This window comes from Artemia sp. Qi Xiang Cuo, chromosome 19 (genome assembly GCF_049724085.1).
Source record: "Artemia sp. Qi Xiang Cuo chromosome 19, ASM4972408v1, whole genome shotgun sequence".
Lineage (NCBI taxonomy): Eukaryota > Metazoa > Arthropoda > Branchiopoda > Anostraca > Artemiidae > Artemia > Artemia sp. Qi Xiang Cuo.
Genome location: NC_142812.1, coordinates 8,749,205 through 8,766,636, shown reverse-complemented (window position 1 = coordinate 8,766,636; position 17,432 = coordinate 8,749,205). Strand labels below are relative to the sequence as shown.

The 17,432-nt window shown below is 35.6% G+C and overlaps 1 protein-coding gene across 3 annotated transcripts in view; it reads left to right on the top strand.

Moving 5' to 3' along the window:
• Nucleotides 1–17,432, top strand: part of inaE (inactivation no afterpotential E) — a 186,258-nt gene that overhangs the window by 9,932 nt on the left and 158,894 nt on the right. For all 3 annotated transcript variants that reach the window (XM_089105639.1, XM_089105638.1, XM_089105640.1), the window contains exon 2: nucleotides 7,855–7,964. In XM_089105639.1, coding sequence (XP_088961765.1) covers nucleotides 7,855–7,964 — 110 coding nt within the window. The remainder of the gene's footprint in view (nucleotides 1–7,854; nucleotides 7,965–17,432) is intronic.

Genomic DNA, 17,432 nt, shown 5'->3' with positions numbered 1-17,432 from the left:
ATAACAACCTAGAAAAACATTTCCATATGTATTTCTGACCGCTGAAGAGGGTGGACGTTACGGATTTTTTCTATCCCTTCCCACATGGCCATAATTTTTTTTTTTTGAAAATGGTGTTCAAAGTTACCCACACTTCGTACAACTTTGAACGACATTATTTTATTTTATGTACTGTTCATGTAATTTCCTAATCTATTCAAAGTTGGCCATGCTTTGGGTAAGTTTGAACAACCACTTATTTACAGACTTTTTTCTCTAAGATTCAATGTAAAAAAGGTCGCTTATATTGAACAAAATTAAGAAAAAACACAGAAAATTAGACTAACATCATGTCAAAAAACAGAACTTGCTGAAAAATCCCGGAAAACCGGAGGCTAGAACTTTTGTTCTTTGCAAAGTTTTTTTTTTATGACTTTTTAACTTCACGGTGCCCTGTAATTTGGAAGGGGCCATTTCCTTTTCGAATGAGTGGTCCAGCGAAAACATATCTTTCTTCAACAACACTGACATCATCTTTCTTGGGCCAGTTGTAACTGAAGTCAGCATTGCTCACACGTTCCATAAATTGTGAACTTCACCATCCCCTCATCTGGAAAGTCTTCTGCTCACCCGATGTAAAAATCTTTCTCATAGAACACAACATAGAAGTCAGACAGTTTAATTGGGGGACCTGAGTCCTTATTACAAGTAGAATTGTCACCATCCTCATGTTCACTGTTCTGGCCTTCATCCCAACTAAGTTCACTGGAATCGTCGCACAGTTTTTCCGGCAAGTTGTCTGATGCGTCGTCAGATGAGCAGTCTAGATTCAGGACTTCTCGTAACTTTTTTCCAGCTCCCTTTCCTTTATTCGGCTTCATTTTAGCTTTGCCAGATTTCACTTCACTCGTCCTTGAATCCTCAAGATTTTTACCTTCTCTGTGGCTCGATTCAGATAGTGATTTTCCAGGAGCCTTGTTAAGCTTTGTTCGCCTACGCGACACAGTACCAACAGTGACAAACCACTTTTTTTCAAAGAAAGTTATGACAGAATCACCAACTGCCTCACGGATTTCGTCATTTGATCGGCTATCGGGAATCTTTACGATGCAACGCTTTCTATCAAAGCATGCAGTGAACCCATTTTGAAGGTTGACATTGTCATCCTTTGCCAGCTTATCCCAGAGGAGCTTCAATAGCTTCGGAACACCTCCTTTTGGACTGAATTTTCTGCAGGGTTTTGCATCTTGTATTCTTCGAGGGTTCTTCTCCAGATTCGGCTAGTCGGCCCAAAGAATGCTGTATCAAGGGGTTGCAAGAAATGGGTGCAATTCGCTGGTAAACAAACAAAAGCAATATCTTCTTCTTTGCCGGCCTTGATAACCTTGTCACTGAAGTGAGAGCTTAGCTGATTGTCTATTAAAACTTTTCTTCCAGGCAGAGCTTTAGGGTGCGGAAGCAACTGAGATATGAACCAATCTTCGAATACATAGCGTTCGTACCAACCGGACTTGCTAACGCTATATCGAGTACCACGAGGTTCCCCACTTATCCATCTGGAGTACAAACCTTTTTCTTTATAACAAACGTAAGGAGCCAATAGTTCTCCAGTAGCTGAACCACAGACCATAATCGAGACTGCAGTCTTAGGCTGGTTCTAAATCCACTCTGGTAATTTAACACCCCTTTTGAATATACACTTTTTTCTTCCTGGATCATCACATAGATTTGTTTCATCAAAGTTAAAAATATTGGGTTCTGGCACATCTTTGATCGTTGATTCAAGGTTATCAAAGTCGGTAAGGTTTTGGCGAGTCACTTTTCCTTTCTTTCTCGAATAGTTTTTGCACATTCGTACTGCTAGTTGGTCTTTGTGGCGCCTCAAGAAGGAGTCAACTCATTCATGACCTGGAATGTTGTTTTTGAAAGCGTTTACCGTTTATCTAATGTTGTCAAGGTATGATGCAACTATCCATTGCATATCTGATTTGTCGAAAGAAAATCCCCATTCTGCAGCAAATATAATATTTTTCACAAGAACTTCTTTATCCTCTTTATCAAGGCATACGGAATGCCCAACTTTCTTTAAATACCGATTCTTCATCCTGTTATTCAGAGTGCCAACAGGTATGTTGAATCTTGTAGAAACATCATGATAACTTGCTCCATTTGAAAGATCAGTTAAAGCTTCCTGAAGAGTATTTTCGTTGTAATTGGCATATGGTCGACTCCCAAACTTGCGCACATAAGTTCGGTGCATCTTCCTGAAAGAATTATATTTAATTCCAGCAGTGGCGTATTTATATTGCTCTGGTAAACGCTGTTGCAGTAAACGCTCCATGCAGAGGTGGGTGTGATGGAAAAGTGAAATTGGACTTCACTCGCCGCGAAGCCTCAAAAAATTTCGTTAATTTGAGAGGGAAATGTCTCAGAAAGAAGTAAAAAGTAACAGAATGCTGTAAGAGCTTTGCTAAACATGCAAGTGTTTTAAATTTTTAAGCTAAACTTGGCTTACTTGGGACTTAATCGACAAAGCTAAATCGGAGTTCACTTGCCGCGGAGCGGCCCAAAATTTTCCATAATTTGAGCGGGAAATCCATTAGAAACATTACTAACGCTGCTAACTTATCAAAGTCTACAGCAAAAAATTAAGGCGACTGCTGCAAGGAGAGATTAAGCTAAAAAAAAATTCTTGGGGAATTTTGGGGGGGGGGAGTGCCCTCCACCTAAATATGCCACTAAATTCCAGGTACCCCAAGTCTAAAAGGACCCAAAAATTCCACATTACAGCTGAAAAATTTGACAACGGTAACATTGAACGCACGCGGGGAACTTTGAAGATGCACCACCATTCGTTCAAAGAAACCCCATTTTTTCCTAAACTTGGAGGGAACTTTGAACAGCTCTTCTCTGCTCGAACCATCGCAAACAGCACATCGATAATAGGCTGGTCTTTAACGTTCTATATTTTTCTACCACGTTACCAAATTACAACTTCCTCGCACACCTCCAAAAATATTTATGTCACTCTTTACAAACCATACACAAATGGGTACAATATTACTTACTCATCAGCACTAGACAACTGTACGTGGCAAACTGAAGAAGAAAAATGGCGGATATCAAACTTGATTTTATTCCAGTTTGAATGACACCTTGTGGATGATATACAGAGATTGTATGTTTGGCCAGTAGATGCCATAAGAGAGCTACTGTTTTGTTCAAAGTAACCCACAAGGCTCAAAGTAACCCCATTTGACGGTAGTTTCTTCTTTACAGGCCATGTAGCCCTTGTGTTGCATATGTGTTGTATATCCGCGCAGGGGTGGCACGTTTAGGATGGTATGGGAGATACCCCCCCGATGTTTTCAGCCAGTTGAAAAAAATATCTGTAAAATTATGGCGCCACGAAGCACCGCTGTTTTACTGGCTATTTTTTTTTTTAAATAGACTGAATAAAATGTTGTAAAATCAATCAAAGAAGATTGGTCCAAGTCGGTAAAAAAAAGAAGTAATTTTTATAGCAGTGTCACCCGAATCAGTCGGTAAAAATGATTAGTAAGTTGTCAAAATCTACTGGCCTCTCCCAAACATTTTCACTAGTGACGCCCCTGTATCAGTGTGTTTTTTTTTGCTGTACGTTTTTTTTTTTCGAGTATATCTCGTCTTGTCTTTGGTAGAGCCTCTGGAAGGTTTTTCATCTCATTCTAAATTATCTCTCTCTCCCACTCGCCAAAAAAGTTTATTTCCATATCTTGAAGTGGAACAACTGACAGGAAAGAACAATTTTCCCCGATCATAAATTTTCAGTCTGACCGCTTTTTGTTTAAATTCCCTGAGGAACAAATAGTAAGTGAGATAAAATGGAAGAATGCCAACAAATGCAAGGAAGCGTAGCAAAGATTAAGTATTATCGATTTTAAGGTTCTGTCAACCCATTAATAGGAAATTATCAAAAGTAAAAGATGACGAAAAAAAATTGCAAACACAAGGAAGAATGCCTATTAGAAATATTGTTATTATAAAATATTATTGTGAGATTACATCAAAAATAGTGAATATCTAATTCAGGAGACTTCTCTGGACTTAGATTATGCTGATGATTTAAGCATCCTAGATGAAATTATAAGCAAAATGAATGAACTTTTAGAGGCTTTGCGAGTTCAGGGTGCTAGAATAGACTTGAAAATTAATGTTAAGAAGACTAAGTCACTAAGGCTAGGAATAAGTGAAGATGGAAAGGTGACGTTGGGTAACGAAAATATTGGTCAAGTGGACAACTTCACTTACTTAGGTAGTATTATTAGTAAAGACGGCGGATGCAGTAAAGATGTTAAAAGTAGAATAGCCAAGGCTCATAGTTGTGTTTTCACAGTTAAAATTTTTTTGGAAGAATAGGAAGTTAAGATTAGAATATTAGAAGCTACAGCGAGGACAGTGGTTAAGTATGGTTCTGAAGCATGGGCGTTCCAAAATAAGGAAGAAGATTTCCTTGATGTGTTCCAGAGAAATCGCCTACGGTATGTTTTGGATACCCGACTGACTGACCGTATTTCAAAAAGTTGGCTGTACGAAACAGTGAGGCTCAATCCCGCTTTCTAGGGCTATAATGAGAGAAAGATTGAAATGGCTAGGGTATATTCTGAGGATGAAGGATGACCGACCCAAAGATTGTCCTTTTTGACCAACCGTCTAGGGCTAAACGAAAAACAAGTCATCCTCGGTTGGGGTGGAAGGTAGTCATAAGGAAAGATTTGAGGGAAATGGTTACTTCGTGGGATGGTGTAAAAATCTTTGAATAGATTGGGTTGGAGGGGGGAGCGTGTGCAGCTGTGTTGGCCTCAGATAGCTTGGTAGTGCGGTGAATTGTTAGTAGTAGCAGTGGTAGTAATAGCAATTAATAACCGAGGAGCTACCCAATCCTATGAATCGTGTGCAATAGATGGTGCTCACAGAGCGTGACGAAATTGCGCCTTGTGGTGCGTAAAGTGTGTCATGAGAGGCACGAAGAGGCATGACGGGATGCAAGTATGCCTAGGTTGGTGGAAAAAATGACACTCAGTGATGTTAAGTAGTTTGTGGAGGGCGTACCTGTCTTTGATAATCCCTAATGCCATTTTGAAAAAAACAGGATGAAATTGGAAAAGAGAGATGCATCACAATCTTAAGATAAGCAAGAGATAACAATCCTCAATATTGGAAACTTATTTGTGAAAACAAATTGGGTATCAAACACTAGAAATTCTATTAAAAAGAAATTCAAAAATCATTAGACGAGAAATACAGATGATAGGAAAAGACTTTGTTATATTCTGGAAAATATTGTGAAATATGCGATATCATGAGTAAATTTTATTAGCAGAAGTTACAAAAAAGGCAACTATGCCATCATCTTTAAAACCTTACACTTATAAATTATAGCAATAATTATATATATACCTATATAGCATTATGAGGGTGAATAGCAAATATATATATATATATATATATATATATATATATATATATATATATATAACTTTTTATCAGTAATTATTCAATTAATATAACAATAGTGGATTAAAACATAAATAGGCTCGTAAAAAAAGGAAAACATAAGAAGGAAAAAAAAACATATCTTGAAAAAAGAAATGACTATGGTTAACGAAATAAAACAACCAAGCAATTAAACATTTAATTAAGTAATCAAGTAATTAAGAAATTAAAGTTATCTAGGTTTTACGCCGCACATTCGAGTATCTAATGTAAATAACAAATGGAAGTGATTGTTGAATTAACATGAATGATAGTTGAGGAAAGCATAAGAAATAAGAAGAAAAAATAAGAAAAGAAAAAAGGAGAGTTAAAAACAAAGTGAAAACGGTGATGCGCTTTTAAATTACTATACATATTTCTCAGTCCGCGTATAATAGACTTATCCACGCCGCGTTTCCAGGACGACAACAATATTTGAGGGAGCAAACCGAAGTCAAACGCGTGGTCGACATCGTGACCAGCAAAATGCAGTCTCATTTGAATCATCGGCGTCAATCAAAAAATTAGCTATCAAATAACGCGCGTGTTCTCTACTCATTTGCTTCTTGAAACCAAATTGGTTATCCGGCGTGTTACATATAGCACTAAACCTATTTACAACAAGCAATTCAAATAACTTGCACAGTATAGGCGCGACAGTTATCGGGCGGTAAGAAGAACACTGCCCCCGTCTTTTCCCTTCTTTAATACAGGAGTAATTACCCCCGTGCAGAATAGGTCTGGAACAACATCAGCATAAAAAATCATTTGGTACAGGAGACAAAGGTGCTCGACAAGGTTCTGACTTCCCGCTTGCAGATGCAATCCGCACAGGTTATCTACCCCCCTCGACAACTTCTTCGCCAGTTTTGAGAGTACCTTACTGGCTGAGGAATTAGACCCAACAAACCCAACTTCCCGTTCACATTCCGCAAGACTCGCATCAAGCTCAATAGAAAATTTAATTTCCAGGTCAGTATTAGGCGATGAGAACTCATGCGTAAAATATTTAACCCACTCACTCTCACTGGGCAGAACATCAACTGATTCTTTACGTTTCTTATTTTTTAGGAATTTCCACATGCGATCGAATTCTTGCTTTATATATTTGCTATCAGATTCAATAATCATAGCACGATGTATAGTGAGGGTTTTTGCGAATCTTCGCTTAGTATATAATCGGATGGAGTTCACTATACCATGCCTTGGTCGGTCATTATCTATCCACATTCTTAACCAGAATATCGCGTCCGCACACGCATTTACAAGATCCGAATTATCGGACCAGTGGGGTATTTCCGAGCCAATCCGAACACGACAAATCGGTACTGCAGCCTTATCCACCCACTGCAAGGCATGAACTATTTCGCTACAGTATATATTGATCAGTACTTGTTTATCAGTTCCTACAACTGAAGAAGATTTATGATGTAGATTGTAAGGGACGTAAATTCTTACTAAAATATCGTCAAATACATTCTGGTACAATGGGGCATTAATTTTATCCCACATAACTTTCTGGTGCCTTTTTCTTCCACTGTGTAGATCAGGGTTGTAGTTCGAAGATGTACTAGTTGAGAAAACATAACTAACTGGTATGTGGTCATATGCGCTGATAGACGTATCCATATGGGACTGGCACAGGGGAACTGATTGATAATAACACATTATAAAATCAAGAGATAAAGTTGCCTCAGAGTTATGCACATACGTGAATATATATATATATATGTATATATATATATATATATATATATATATATATATATATATATATATATATATATATATATATATATATATATATATATATATATATATATATATATATATATATATATATATATATATATATATATATATATATAAATCTTTAAATTAGCCAACCGGCCAACCAGTATTTTAAGCCTAGGAGTCCAGCTGGACATAAGGAAACATATTAAGAAAACAATTCGTGCTCCATAATATGAGTATTCCTAGGTATATATGTATATATAGAACTCATGCAGTGTAGCACATTTTGCATGGGGAGAGCCTTTGTTTTCACTTCTTTCCTTGTTTTTCCAATTTTTCTAAGAAATTCATGAATTTCTTAGGACCTATATATTCATAGAATATATACCCCCACCCCCCTAATGTGCAAATATACACCTAGAATTGCATCCTTAATCTAAATATAACATCCATTTGCATCACAAATGAACTTTACTCCCATATTAGCCATTCGGTGGATGTCCGTTTTAAAGATTGTATAGATCCCCCTTCCCCTTTCTCGTAGCCCTGCTGGAGATGATGCCAAATTTAATTGAAATTCTGTCTGTTGAAAAGCTAACCAGCAATTCATAGCCGTTTTTTTTTCAGCATCATTGTATGTTCTGCTACATATCCATGGGACCTGGAATCTGCTGATATCCGTAATGCTTCCAAAAACCCGACACCTGGCATCAGACTGCGGAACTCCAGTGACTTGGGTCTGTTGTTTTGTTTTACTTATTACCAAAACACAAAATACTTTGCCACAAAATAAAAGTTATAAAAAGAAATGAACAAGAATCTGGTTTTAGGTTGGCTCTAGAATGGGCTTTTCATGTCCAATACTTTGAGGAGGCTCTGGGATGGGCTTTTCATGTCCAATATGTTGAGGAGCCTCTGAGATGGGCTTTTCATGTCCAATATGTTGAGGAGGCTCTGGGATGGGCTTTTCATATCCAGTATGTTGAAAAGGCTCTAGGATGGGTTTTTCATGTCCAATATTTTGAAGAGGCTCTAGCATTTCATTTCCAATATGTTGAGAGGCTCTAGCATGGGCTTTTCATGTCCAATATATTGAGGAGGCTCTGGGATGGGCTTTTCATGTCCAATATGCTGAGGAGGCTCTGGGATGGGTTTTTAATATCCAGTATGTTGAAAAGGCTCTAGGATGGGCTTTTCATGTCCAATACTTTGAGGAGGCTCTGGGATGGGCTTTTCGTCTCCAATATGTTGAGGAGGCTCTAGAATGGGCTTTTCATGTCCAATATGTTGAGGAGGCTCTGGGATGGGCATTTCATGTCCAGTATGTTGAGGAGGCTCTGGGATGAGCTTTTCATGTGCAATATTTTGAAAAGGCTCTAGGATGTGTTTTCATGTCCAATATTTTGAAGAGGCTCTAGCACGGGCTTTTCATGTCCAATATTTTGATCAGGCTCTAGGATGGTCTCTTCACCATCCTAGAGCCATCCAAATGATATCAAACAGAATTTTTTGGAACTATTGAAACGTTATTTATTTAGCCTCCCAATCTCAGAGGATACACTGGTGTGCGGTACAATTAATAATATCATCAAGAAAATTCCCTTTTTGTTATGATTAAATAAAAAAAAAAAATTTAACTGAAAGTAAGGACCGACATTAAAACTTAACACGAACGGAAATTATTCTATTTATGAAAGGGGCTGTTCCCGGCTCAACGCCCCGCTCTTTACGCTAAAGTTTGACTCTTTCTCACTACTCTGCTTTATAAAACAGTAAAAAATTCCCTTTTTGTTATGATTAAATAAAAAAACATTTTAACTGAAAGTAAGGATTATATACTAACTTAAGGATTATGCATTATATATATATATATATATATATATATATATATATATATATATATATATATATATATATATATATATATATATGAAAATTTTGAGATAGCCATTTTTTTCGACGTAGTTGAAAGTTCTGTAAATTAGGTCTCCGAGGATGACATCCCCCCCCCACTCAGACCTTAGAATAAGGGTTGTAAGTTTTGCCCTGGGGGAATATAAGGTTTTTATAGAAAGCGTTGTTGAAGAAACTTCAAAAAGGGTTCATTCGATTGGAATTGAAAGGGCTATTGCCTTTTTTATTAGTCGAAAGTAATTGGAGGGCAACTAACCCCCCTCTCAAGCCCACCATTTCCCCAAAGACACATTCAATCAAAATTTTGAGATAGCCATTTTGTTCAAAGTAGGTGAGAGGTCCGGAAATTATGTCTTTGAGGATGACAAACCACTCACAGCCCCCAGGGCAAAGGTTGTAACTTATGCCCTGTGGGCATATATGGTTTTTACAGGAAACGTTGTCGTAGAAACTTCAAAAAGGGCTCATTCAATTGGGAATTGAGAAGACTAGTGCCCTTATTAATAGTCAAAGTGATCAAAGGGCAAATGCCCCCCCCAAGCCCATCAGTTCCCCAAACACTTCCAATCAACATTTGGAAAAATCCGTCATATTTATCGTAATGGAAGGGTCTGAAAATTATGTTTTTAAGTATGTCACCCCCCCCCCCCCACACACAGCCATCAAGGCTAAGGCAGTAAGTTATGCCCTTGGGGCATATAAAGTTTTTATAGAAAGTTTTGTCATAGAAGCTTCAGAAGGGGCTCATTTGATTGAAAATTGAGAGGACTAGTGCCTTTCTTCTTAGTCGAAAATGATCAGAGGGCAAATGCCCCCCTACGCCCATCATTTCCTCAGACACTTCTAATCAAAATTTTTAGATAGCCATTTTCTTCAACGCATTTGAAAAGGTCTGGAAATTATGTCTTTTAGTATAACAAATGCCCCCAGCCCTCTGGGCAAGGGTCATAAGTTATGCCCCGGAGGCATATAAGGTTTTTATAGTAAGTACGGTCATATAAACTTCGAAGGGGGCTCATTTAATGAGAATCAGATGCTCTAGTGCTCTTTTTAAATGTCAAAGTGCTCGAAGGGCAGCTACCCAGCCCCCCCCCCCCACACACAAACACTCACACACATCGTACTGTACCGAAATGCATCTAATAGAAATTTTGAGATAGCCATTCTATTAAAAATAGTCTAAATATCATATAACAAGTCTTTTGGGGTTGAAACAAATCCCAGAGATTAGGGGCAAGGATCTTAAGTTATGCCCAGAGGGTATTTAAGGTTTTTATGGAAGGAATGGTTGTTTAACTTTAGAAGATGCTCAGTCTTTTTCTCTGAATAAGAATATGTCAACATAAAATGAACAGAAATACTTTTAACTGACAAAAATTCAAATGAATTTACTGAAAAAAATGCATTGTCAGTTTAATATACATATGCTGATATTTATTTCACAAAATCTTAATTGATTTTTGATTTCTTAAAGTTATAAAAATGAAAACATTTAAAAGAATTTTTTTCTTTAAAGGACAAATTATTTTCTGGATTATAGAAATCACTGGGGTTTATAGCCCTAATCAGACTAATTTCTGATCGCTATGAGTTTGACTCTGTTGGTTATTTTATTTTACGTTTGTGTCTGGTTTCTTTTACTTATTTATAATGATTTATGGGATTCGCATGATTGTGAGATTATTTGATTTGATTTTTTTTCATTTTTGGTTTAATGGAGTTCTTTACTTTTTTTTCGAAAAAACTCATTTTGTCGAAAATGGTTTTTTTAATTAATCCATGTCAAAATCCAAAACCCAATCATTATTGCTATATTTTTTAAGTTATTTGGTTCGTTTTACCTCGGCTTGTCTTTCATCATTATTAAATACATATCGCGGAACCTTTGTTTTTTCAACAAAGGTATTGTAGGCATTGATGACCTTATCCATGTCAAAATCCCAAACCTAATAATCATCGCTATCATTTTCAATTTTGACACGTTTTGGTTCTCCCTGTCCAGGTTTATTTTCATTGACTCGCTCACATGCTTGGTATCGCTGCAGGTTGGCTGCAGGTACCTGGATGCAGCTAAAAAATCAGTTGTGCTACCATCTATAACTATATTGGAATAAATGGTAGCATTTGGGATAGTATAAAAAATATTACCATCTTTGACTGTAAATGATTAGATGGGATCATTAGAGATTTTAATATGAATTAGTTAATAATCCTTTCAGGTCTGAATCTTGATAAATTCCCACTTAATATGTCACTAACTCTAAACAATTGAGTTAGTAAAAACGTGTCGTCATCTATGACTGAAAATGAATGGATTGCAGCAGTAGGAATGTGACCGAATGGAATGTTTGGAAATCCTCTTATTCACGCTCATGTGTCTCTGACTTTGAAAAAAGAAAATACAAAGTAGCAAGACTTACCAAGATTTTTTAAATTTTTTCTGCTATATTCAATTTGAATTGATTCTCATTCTGACCGAATGAAATATTTGAAAATCCTGTTATTCACGCTCATGTGTCTCTGGCTTTGAAAAAATTGAATGTTATCAGACAAATATCAATATAGTTTTGGTTATAGCTTCTTCATCCCGTGTATAGCCCACAAATGTCATAGCCTCCAGTTAAAACAGAAGGTTTCACTAGTATGTTTCCCACATCAACTCCTTCGAGAAAAGGACATATTTGGAAGTGTCTTCTTTGTTCATTTATAGGCCTTCATTTATACCGCAACTGCAAAAAAGTACACTGAACCTGGTCACTGTGGCCAACAAAAAAGAACCCAGCTTTTGCAAGTTCTCTGGTATCAATGAAATCCTTTGATCACATTCCATTAAACGTCCTTAGTCTAACATCCTTTCGATTAAGAGCAGTACGTTCTTGTTGTGACAGTAAAGATTACGAGGTATGTCTCGGTGGATGCAGACAAAAATTAATACAATTTTGACTATAGCTTCTTGATCCCATGTATCGCTCAAAAATGTCACAGCCTCCAGTTAAAGCAGGAGGTTTCACCGAAATGTTTCCCCATCAACTCCCTGAACAAAATTACATGTTTCAAATTGCCTTCTATGTTCATCTATAACCACTTCACCCTCTTCCCAGTTTTCAACCACACCTGCCCAAAAAGCACACTGAACCTGGTCACTGTGGCAAACAAAAAAGAACCCAGCTTTTGCAAGTTCTTTGGTATCGATGAAATCCTTTGACCACCTTCCATTGAACGTCCTTAGGCTAACATCCTCTCGTTTAAGACCAGTGAGTTTTTCTTGCGACAGTAAAGGCAGGGTGGTATATCTTGATTGTTGCAGACGAAAATTAATATATTTTTGACTAGAGATTCTTGATCCCATGTGTCGCTCACAAATGTCATAACCTACAGTTAAAGCAGGAGGTTTCACTGGAATGTTTCCCACATCAACTCCTTGAACAAAAGGACATGTTTCGAAGCGTCTCCTAAGTTCCATCTATTTCAGACTCTAGTACACCACCTGTGTGATAAATTTCCATTTAATATGTCTCTAACTCTAAAAAGATTCCGGTTCAACTCTCTCTCTATCTCCGACTTCTATAAAAACCTTATCTACCTACTTCCAATTCTAGCATACTGCTTATGAACCTCGTAGTAGTGTCTGTGTCTGAAAATTCCTGTTCTTACATCTCTAACTTTTGAATAGATATTCTAAATGATGGAGTTTCTACCGTACCCTAAAAATACTGGAGACATAACTGGGTAGTTCAATGAACTATTTTTATTGAAATAATAGAACGAACAATACTACATGTTGTTAATATTGTCATAAAAATTAGAATGATTCAAATCCACTTAAAAATAATTCATCATGTTTTATCTTGACATTGCGCTTATTTCATTTCGGGGTTACGCACGAATTTTAACCTGCTTGCATCTATAAGCTCATCACACATTTCAGCATTGCTTTTATTTTGTTCAATGATGGTTACTGTTGATAAACTCCCAATGATACTATTAACGTTCACCGATGCTTTGCTTTTCGTTGAATTCTCTTTAATTTCGTCGCTGAGATTATCTGCTAATGTCATTTTTATTTTACTTGCGATTTCTTGGTCTATTACAGCACTATTTTTATGCAGGTAACAGTTTCAACATGTAGACAGGATATGGTTAATACTATTGGTAGAACAGTAGGTCCTTCTTTTTTCCTTTTTCTTCGGTTGACTTCTAATACCAGAAAGATGGCGATAGGATCTATCAACAGGTAACGTGTTACCAGAATCATAAGCCAGAAGTTACCCCTCGTCATCAACTATTAGTCTCAGACTTGCATTCTCTTTGAGTGCTATCATCTCTGGAAATGTTATTCTCGCATATCCACCGTCATAAGTGTTGAATTTTTTCGATACTCCAAAGGAATCTAATCTCTCACTGTTACGACAACGCACACGTTCATTTCCAATAGTGTTACCACTAGTACTTATTTCATAGTTCAAATATTTGCGATTGTCTATATTCAATGCTATGACAACTTTATCATTTATACCCACTTTCTTTAAACATTTCATGTTAACTTTTTTTAAACATGATGTAAGTGTTTATCCTTCTAATGTACAAATAAACTGTTCGAACTAAGTAATGTCGATGACGATCAAAAGAGTATCACGGGGCCAGCTGCATAGCAAAAAAACAAAAAAATCATGCTCACCACTGATTACGTAATGATATTCGTCAAATGCGCATGCATTGCGCAAGCGATTTCTCTATCCGGTGATTTCATAAGACACTCCTGAGGATCCATGTACTCTTGGAATATTTAATAATATTTTAAAAATATCAGGTATGATTTTACTTTCATTTCATATTCTAAAAATTACCATGAAAAATTCATATTTTGATGAAAATATTTGATATTTTGAATAATACATTTCCTTTTTTTATATTTTTTTTATTTTCGTTTATTTTTTTTTTATTTCTAATCTTTTTTTAATTTTTGTTATTCATTTATTTTTAATTTGAATTTTTTCTGTCATCACCATGCAACAAACGTCATCATGAAGTTTGATTTATTGGAGATAGCTAAAATTTTATGATGACTTCAGTTGCAACTGGGGTTCGTTCTATGCTATATGATTACAAACCAGAAAAATCCTACGGCCTTTTCTTCTTTGAAACAGTAAGAGACGAACCTCAAACAATCAAGTAGCTAATGAAGTCCAATGTATGCAATTGTTTGTTATTCAAATTATCGTCTTTTAATGTAAATCGAGTTCAATTCTCGGTATGAGAAATTTTTACTTACGATGATTTCTTAACGAAAATAATTAAAATAGTCATCTATATAATGATTCCTTTTATTGCTTCAGTTACTACAAAACAAAAAGCAAAAGACCTGAAAATGATCTGGTCTCCCGGACATGCATATATACTAGATAATGAAATGGCCGATAATGGTGCCGAAATTGCTAGAAAGTCGTTACCGCTAAGTGCCTTGAACTCTCATCCTTCAAATTAAAAAAGTGAACCTCATAGCCGCTGGGTTGCGGTAACTGTTAATAATACTATTGAACATATGATTGATATTGTAAATTTTAATACTAAACAACTTCGGTCCTTACATTACGTCATATATTACGTCCTATATGGTTATTAGTACACAATCGGTGTTAGATCTTACGTCACGTCACTTATTACTTCATATATGGTTATGATTGCTTAAAAAATCAAATATCTTTGAAAATATGAAAAGACATCTAAAATGCAATTTTTCGTTAAAAGTTATTTTATTTTTAATTTGTTGTTTTTTGATTTAAAAAGGCACTAGAAATTTTAATTTCTGTTCAAATAATCCCGCTCGCAAAATTATACGACCTCTGGGTCGACACGATCACCCCTGGAAAAAAAGCAAACAAATAAACACGCATCCGTGATCTTTCTTCTAGCAAAAAGTACAAAATTCCACATTTTTGCAGATAAGAACTTGAAACCTCCACAGTAAGGTTCTCTGATACGCTGCATTTGATGGTGTAATTTTCATTAAGATTCCATGACTTTTATGGGTATATTTTCCCTTTTTTTTAAAATAAGGCAAATTTTCCCAGGCTTGTAACTTTTGATGGATATGAGTAAACTTGATGAAATGTATATATTTAAAATCAGCATAAAAATCTTATTCTTTTTTATGTGTCTATTGATATTAAAATTACGTTTCTTAGAGTTTTGGTTGCTATTGCGACGAGTCGCTCTCACTATGCGGTTCGTTACCACGAACTGTTTGATCAAACAAAAGCAAATAACCTGAAAATGGTCTGGTCTCCCGGACATGCACATACACTAGATAATGAAATGCCCGATGATGGTGCCGTTATTGCTAGAAATTCATTACTGCTAAGTGGCTTGAACTCTCATTCTTGAAATTAGAAGGTGAGGCTCATAGCCGCTGGGTTGCGGTAACAGTCTATTAAGAATGTACTATTGAACATATGATTGGCATCGTAAATTTTAATACTAAACAACTTCGGTCCTAATATAAAACTAATTTTAAAATTTTCAGGTATTTTTCCAGTTTAAATTACAAGATTAAAATTATTGCTCAGATACCATAAATGTTTCTGCAGTTTATAACTTTATCAATTCTGAACTAAAACTAAAATAAAATAACATTTTTTTTCAATTTTTACGTAACGTTAAACCTAGCTTTATATATTGTTATTATAGCACAATCAGCGTTATATCTTGTGTAACATCACTCATTACTTCATGTGCGGTTATGAATTTTTACGATTCCAACTACATTTGAAAATATGAAAAGACATCTAAAATGCAATTTTTGTTAAAAGTTATTTTATTTTTAATTTGTTGTTTTTTGATTTAAAAAGGCACTAGAAATTTTAATTTCTGTTCAAATAATCCCGCTCGCAAAATTCTACGACCTCTGGGTCGACACGATCACCACTGGAAAAAAGCAAACAAATAAACACGCATCCGTGATCTTTCTTCTTGCAAAAAGTACAAAATTTCAGATGTGTGCAGATAAGAGCTTGAAACCTCCACAGTAGGGTTCTCTGATACGCTGCATTTGATGGTGTAATTTTCATTAAGATTCCATGACTTTTAAGGGTATATTTCCCCTTTTTTTGAAAATAAGGCAAATTTTCTCAGGCTTGTAACTTTTGATGGATAAGACTAAACTTGATGAAATTTATATATTTAAAATCAGTATAAAAATCTGATTCTTTTTGATGTGTCTATTGATATTAAAATTACGTTTCTTAGAGTTTTGGTTGCTATTGCGACGAGTCGCTCTCACTATGCGGTTCGTTACCAAGAACTGTTTGATAAAACAAAAGCAAAAGACCAGAAAATGATCTGGTCTCCCGGACATGCACATACACTAGATAATGAAATGCCCGATGATGGTGCCGATATTGCTAGAAATTCATTACCGCTAATTGGCTTGAACTCTCATTCTTCAAATTAGAAGGTGAGGCTCATAGCCGCTGGGTTGCGGTAACAGTTAATTAAGAATGTACTATTGAACATATGATTGGCATCGTAAATTTTAATACTAAACAACTTCGGTCCTAATATATAACTAATTTAAAAATTTTCAGGTATTTTTTTAGTTTCAATTAAAAGATAAAAAGTATTTCTCAGATACCATAAATGTTTCTGCAGTTTATAACTTTATCAATTCTGAACTAAAACTGAAATAAAATAAAAATTCATTTTTCAATTTTTACTTAACGTCAATCCTAACTTCATATATGGTTATTAGTGCACAATCAGCGTTATATCTTACGTCACGTCACTCTTTACTTCATATATGGTTATGATTGCTTAAAAAATCAAATATCTTTGAAAATATGAAAAGACATCTACAATGCAGTTTTTTGTAAAAAGTGATTCTATTTTTATTTTTTTTTATTAAAAAAGCAACTAGAACTTTTAATTTCTGTTCAGATAAGCCCTCTAGCAAAATTCTATGACCTCTGGGTCGATACGATCACCCCTGGGAAAAAAAGGCAAACAAATAAACACGCATCTGTGATCTTTCTTCTGGCAAAAAATACAAAATTCCATATATATCCCTTATATATTTAAAATCAGTATAAAAATCCGATTATTTTGATGTGTCTATTGATATTAAAATTCCGTTTTTAGAGTTTCAGTTACTATTGAGCCAGGTCGCTCCTTACTTATATTTTGTTACCACGAACTGTTTGAAAAGAAAATATACTGAATGAACCTTTTACATAGAAGCATTGTTGTGCATTAGTTATACTTTAATGTAAAGGGGTTGAGGGACGTTAGACCCCTCA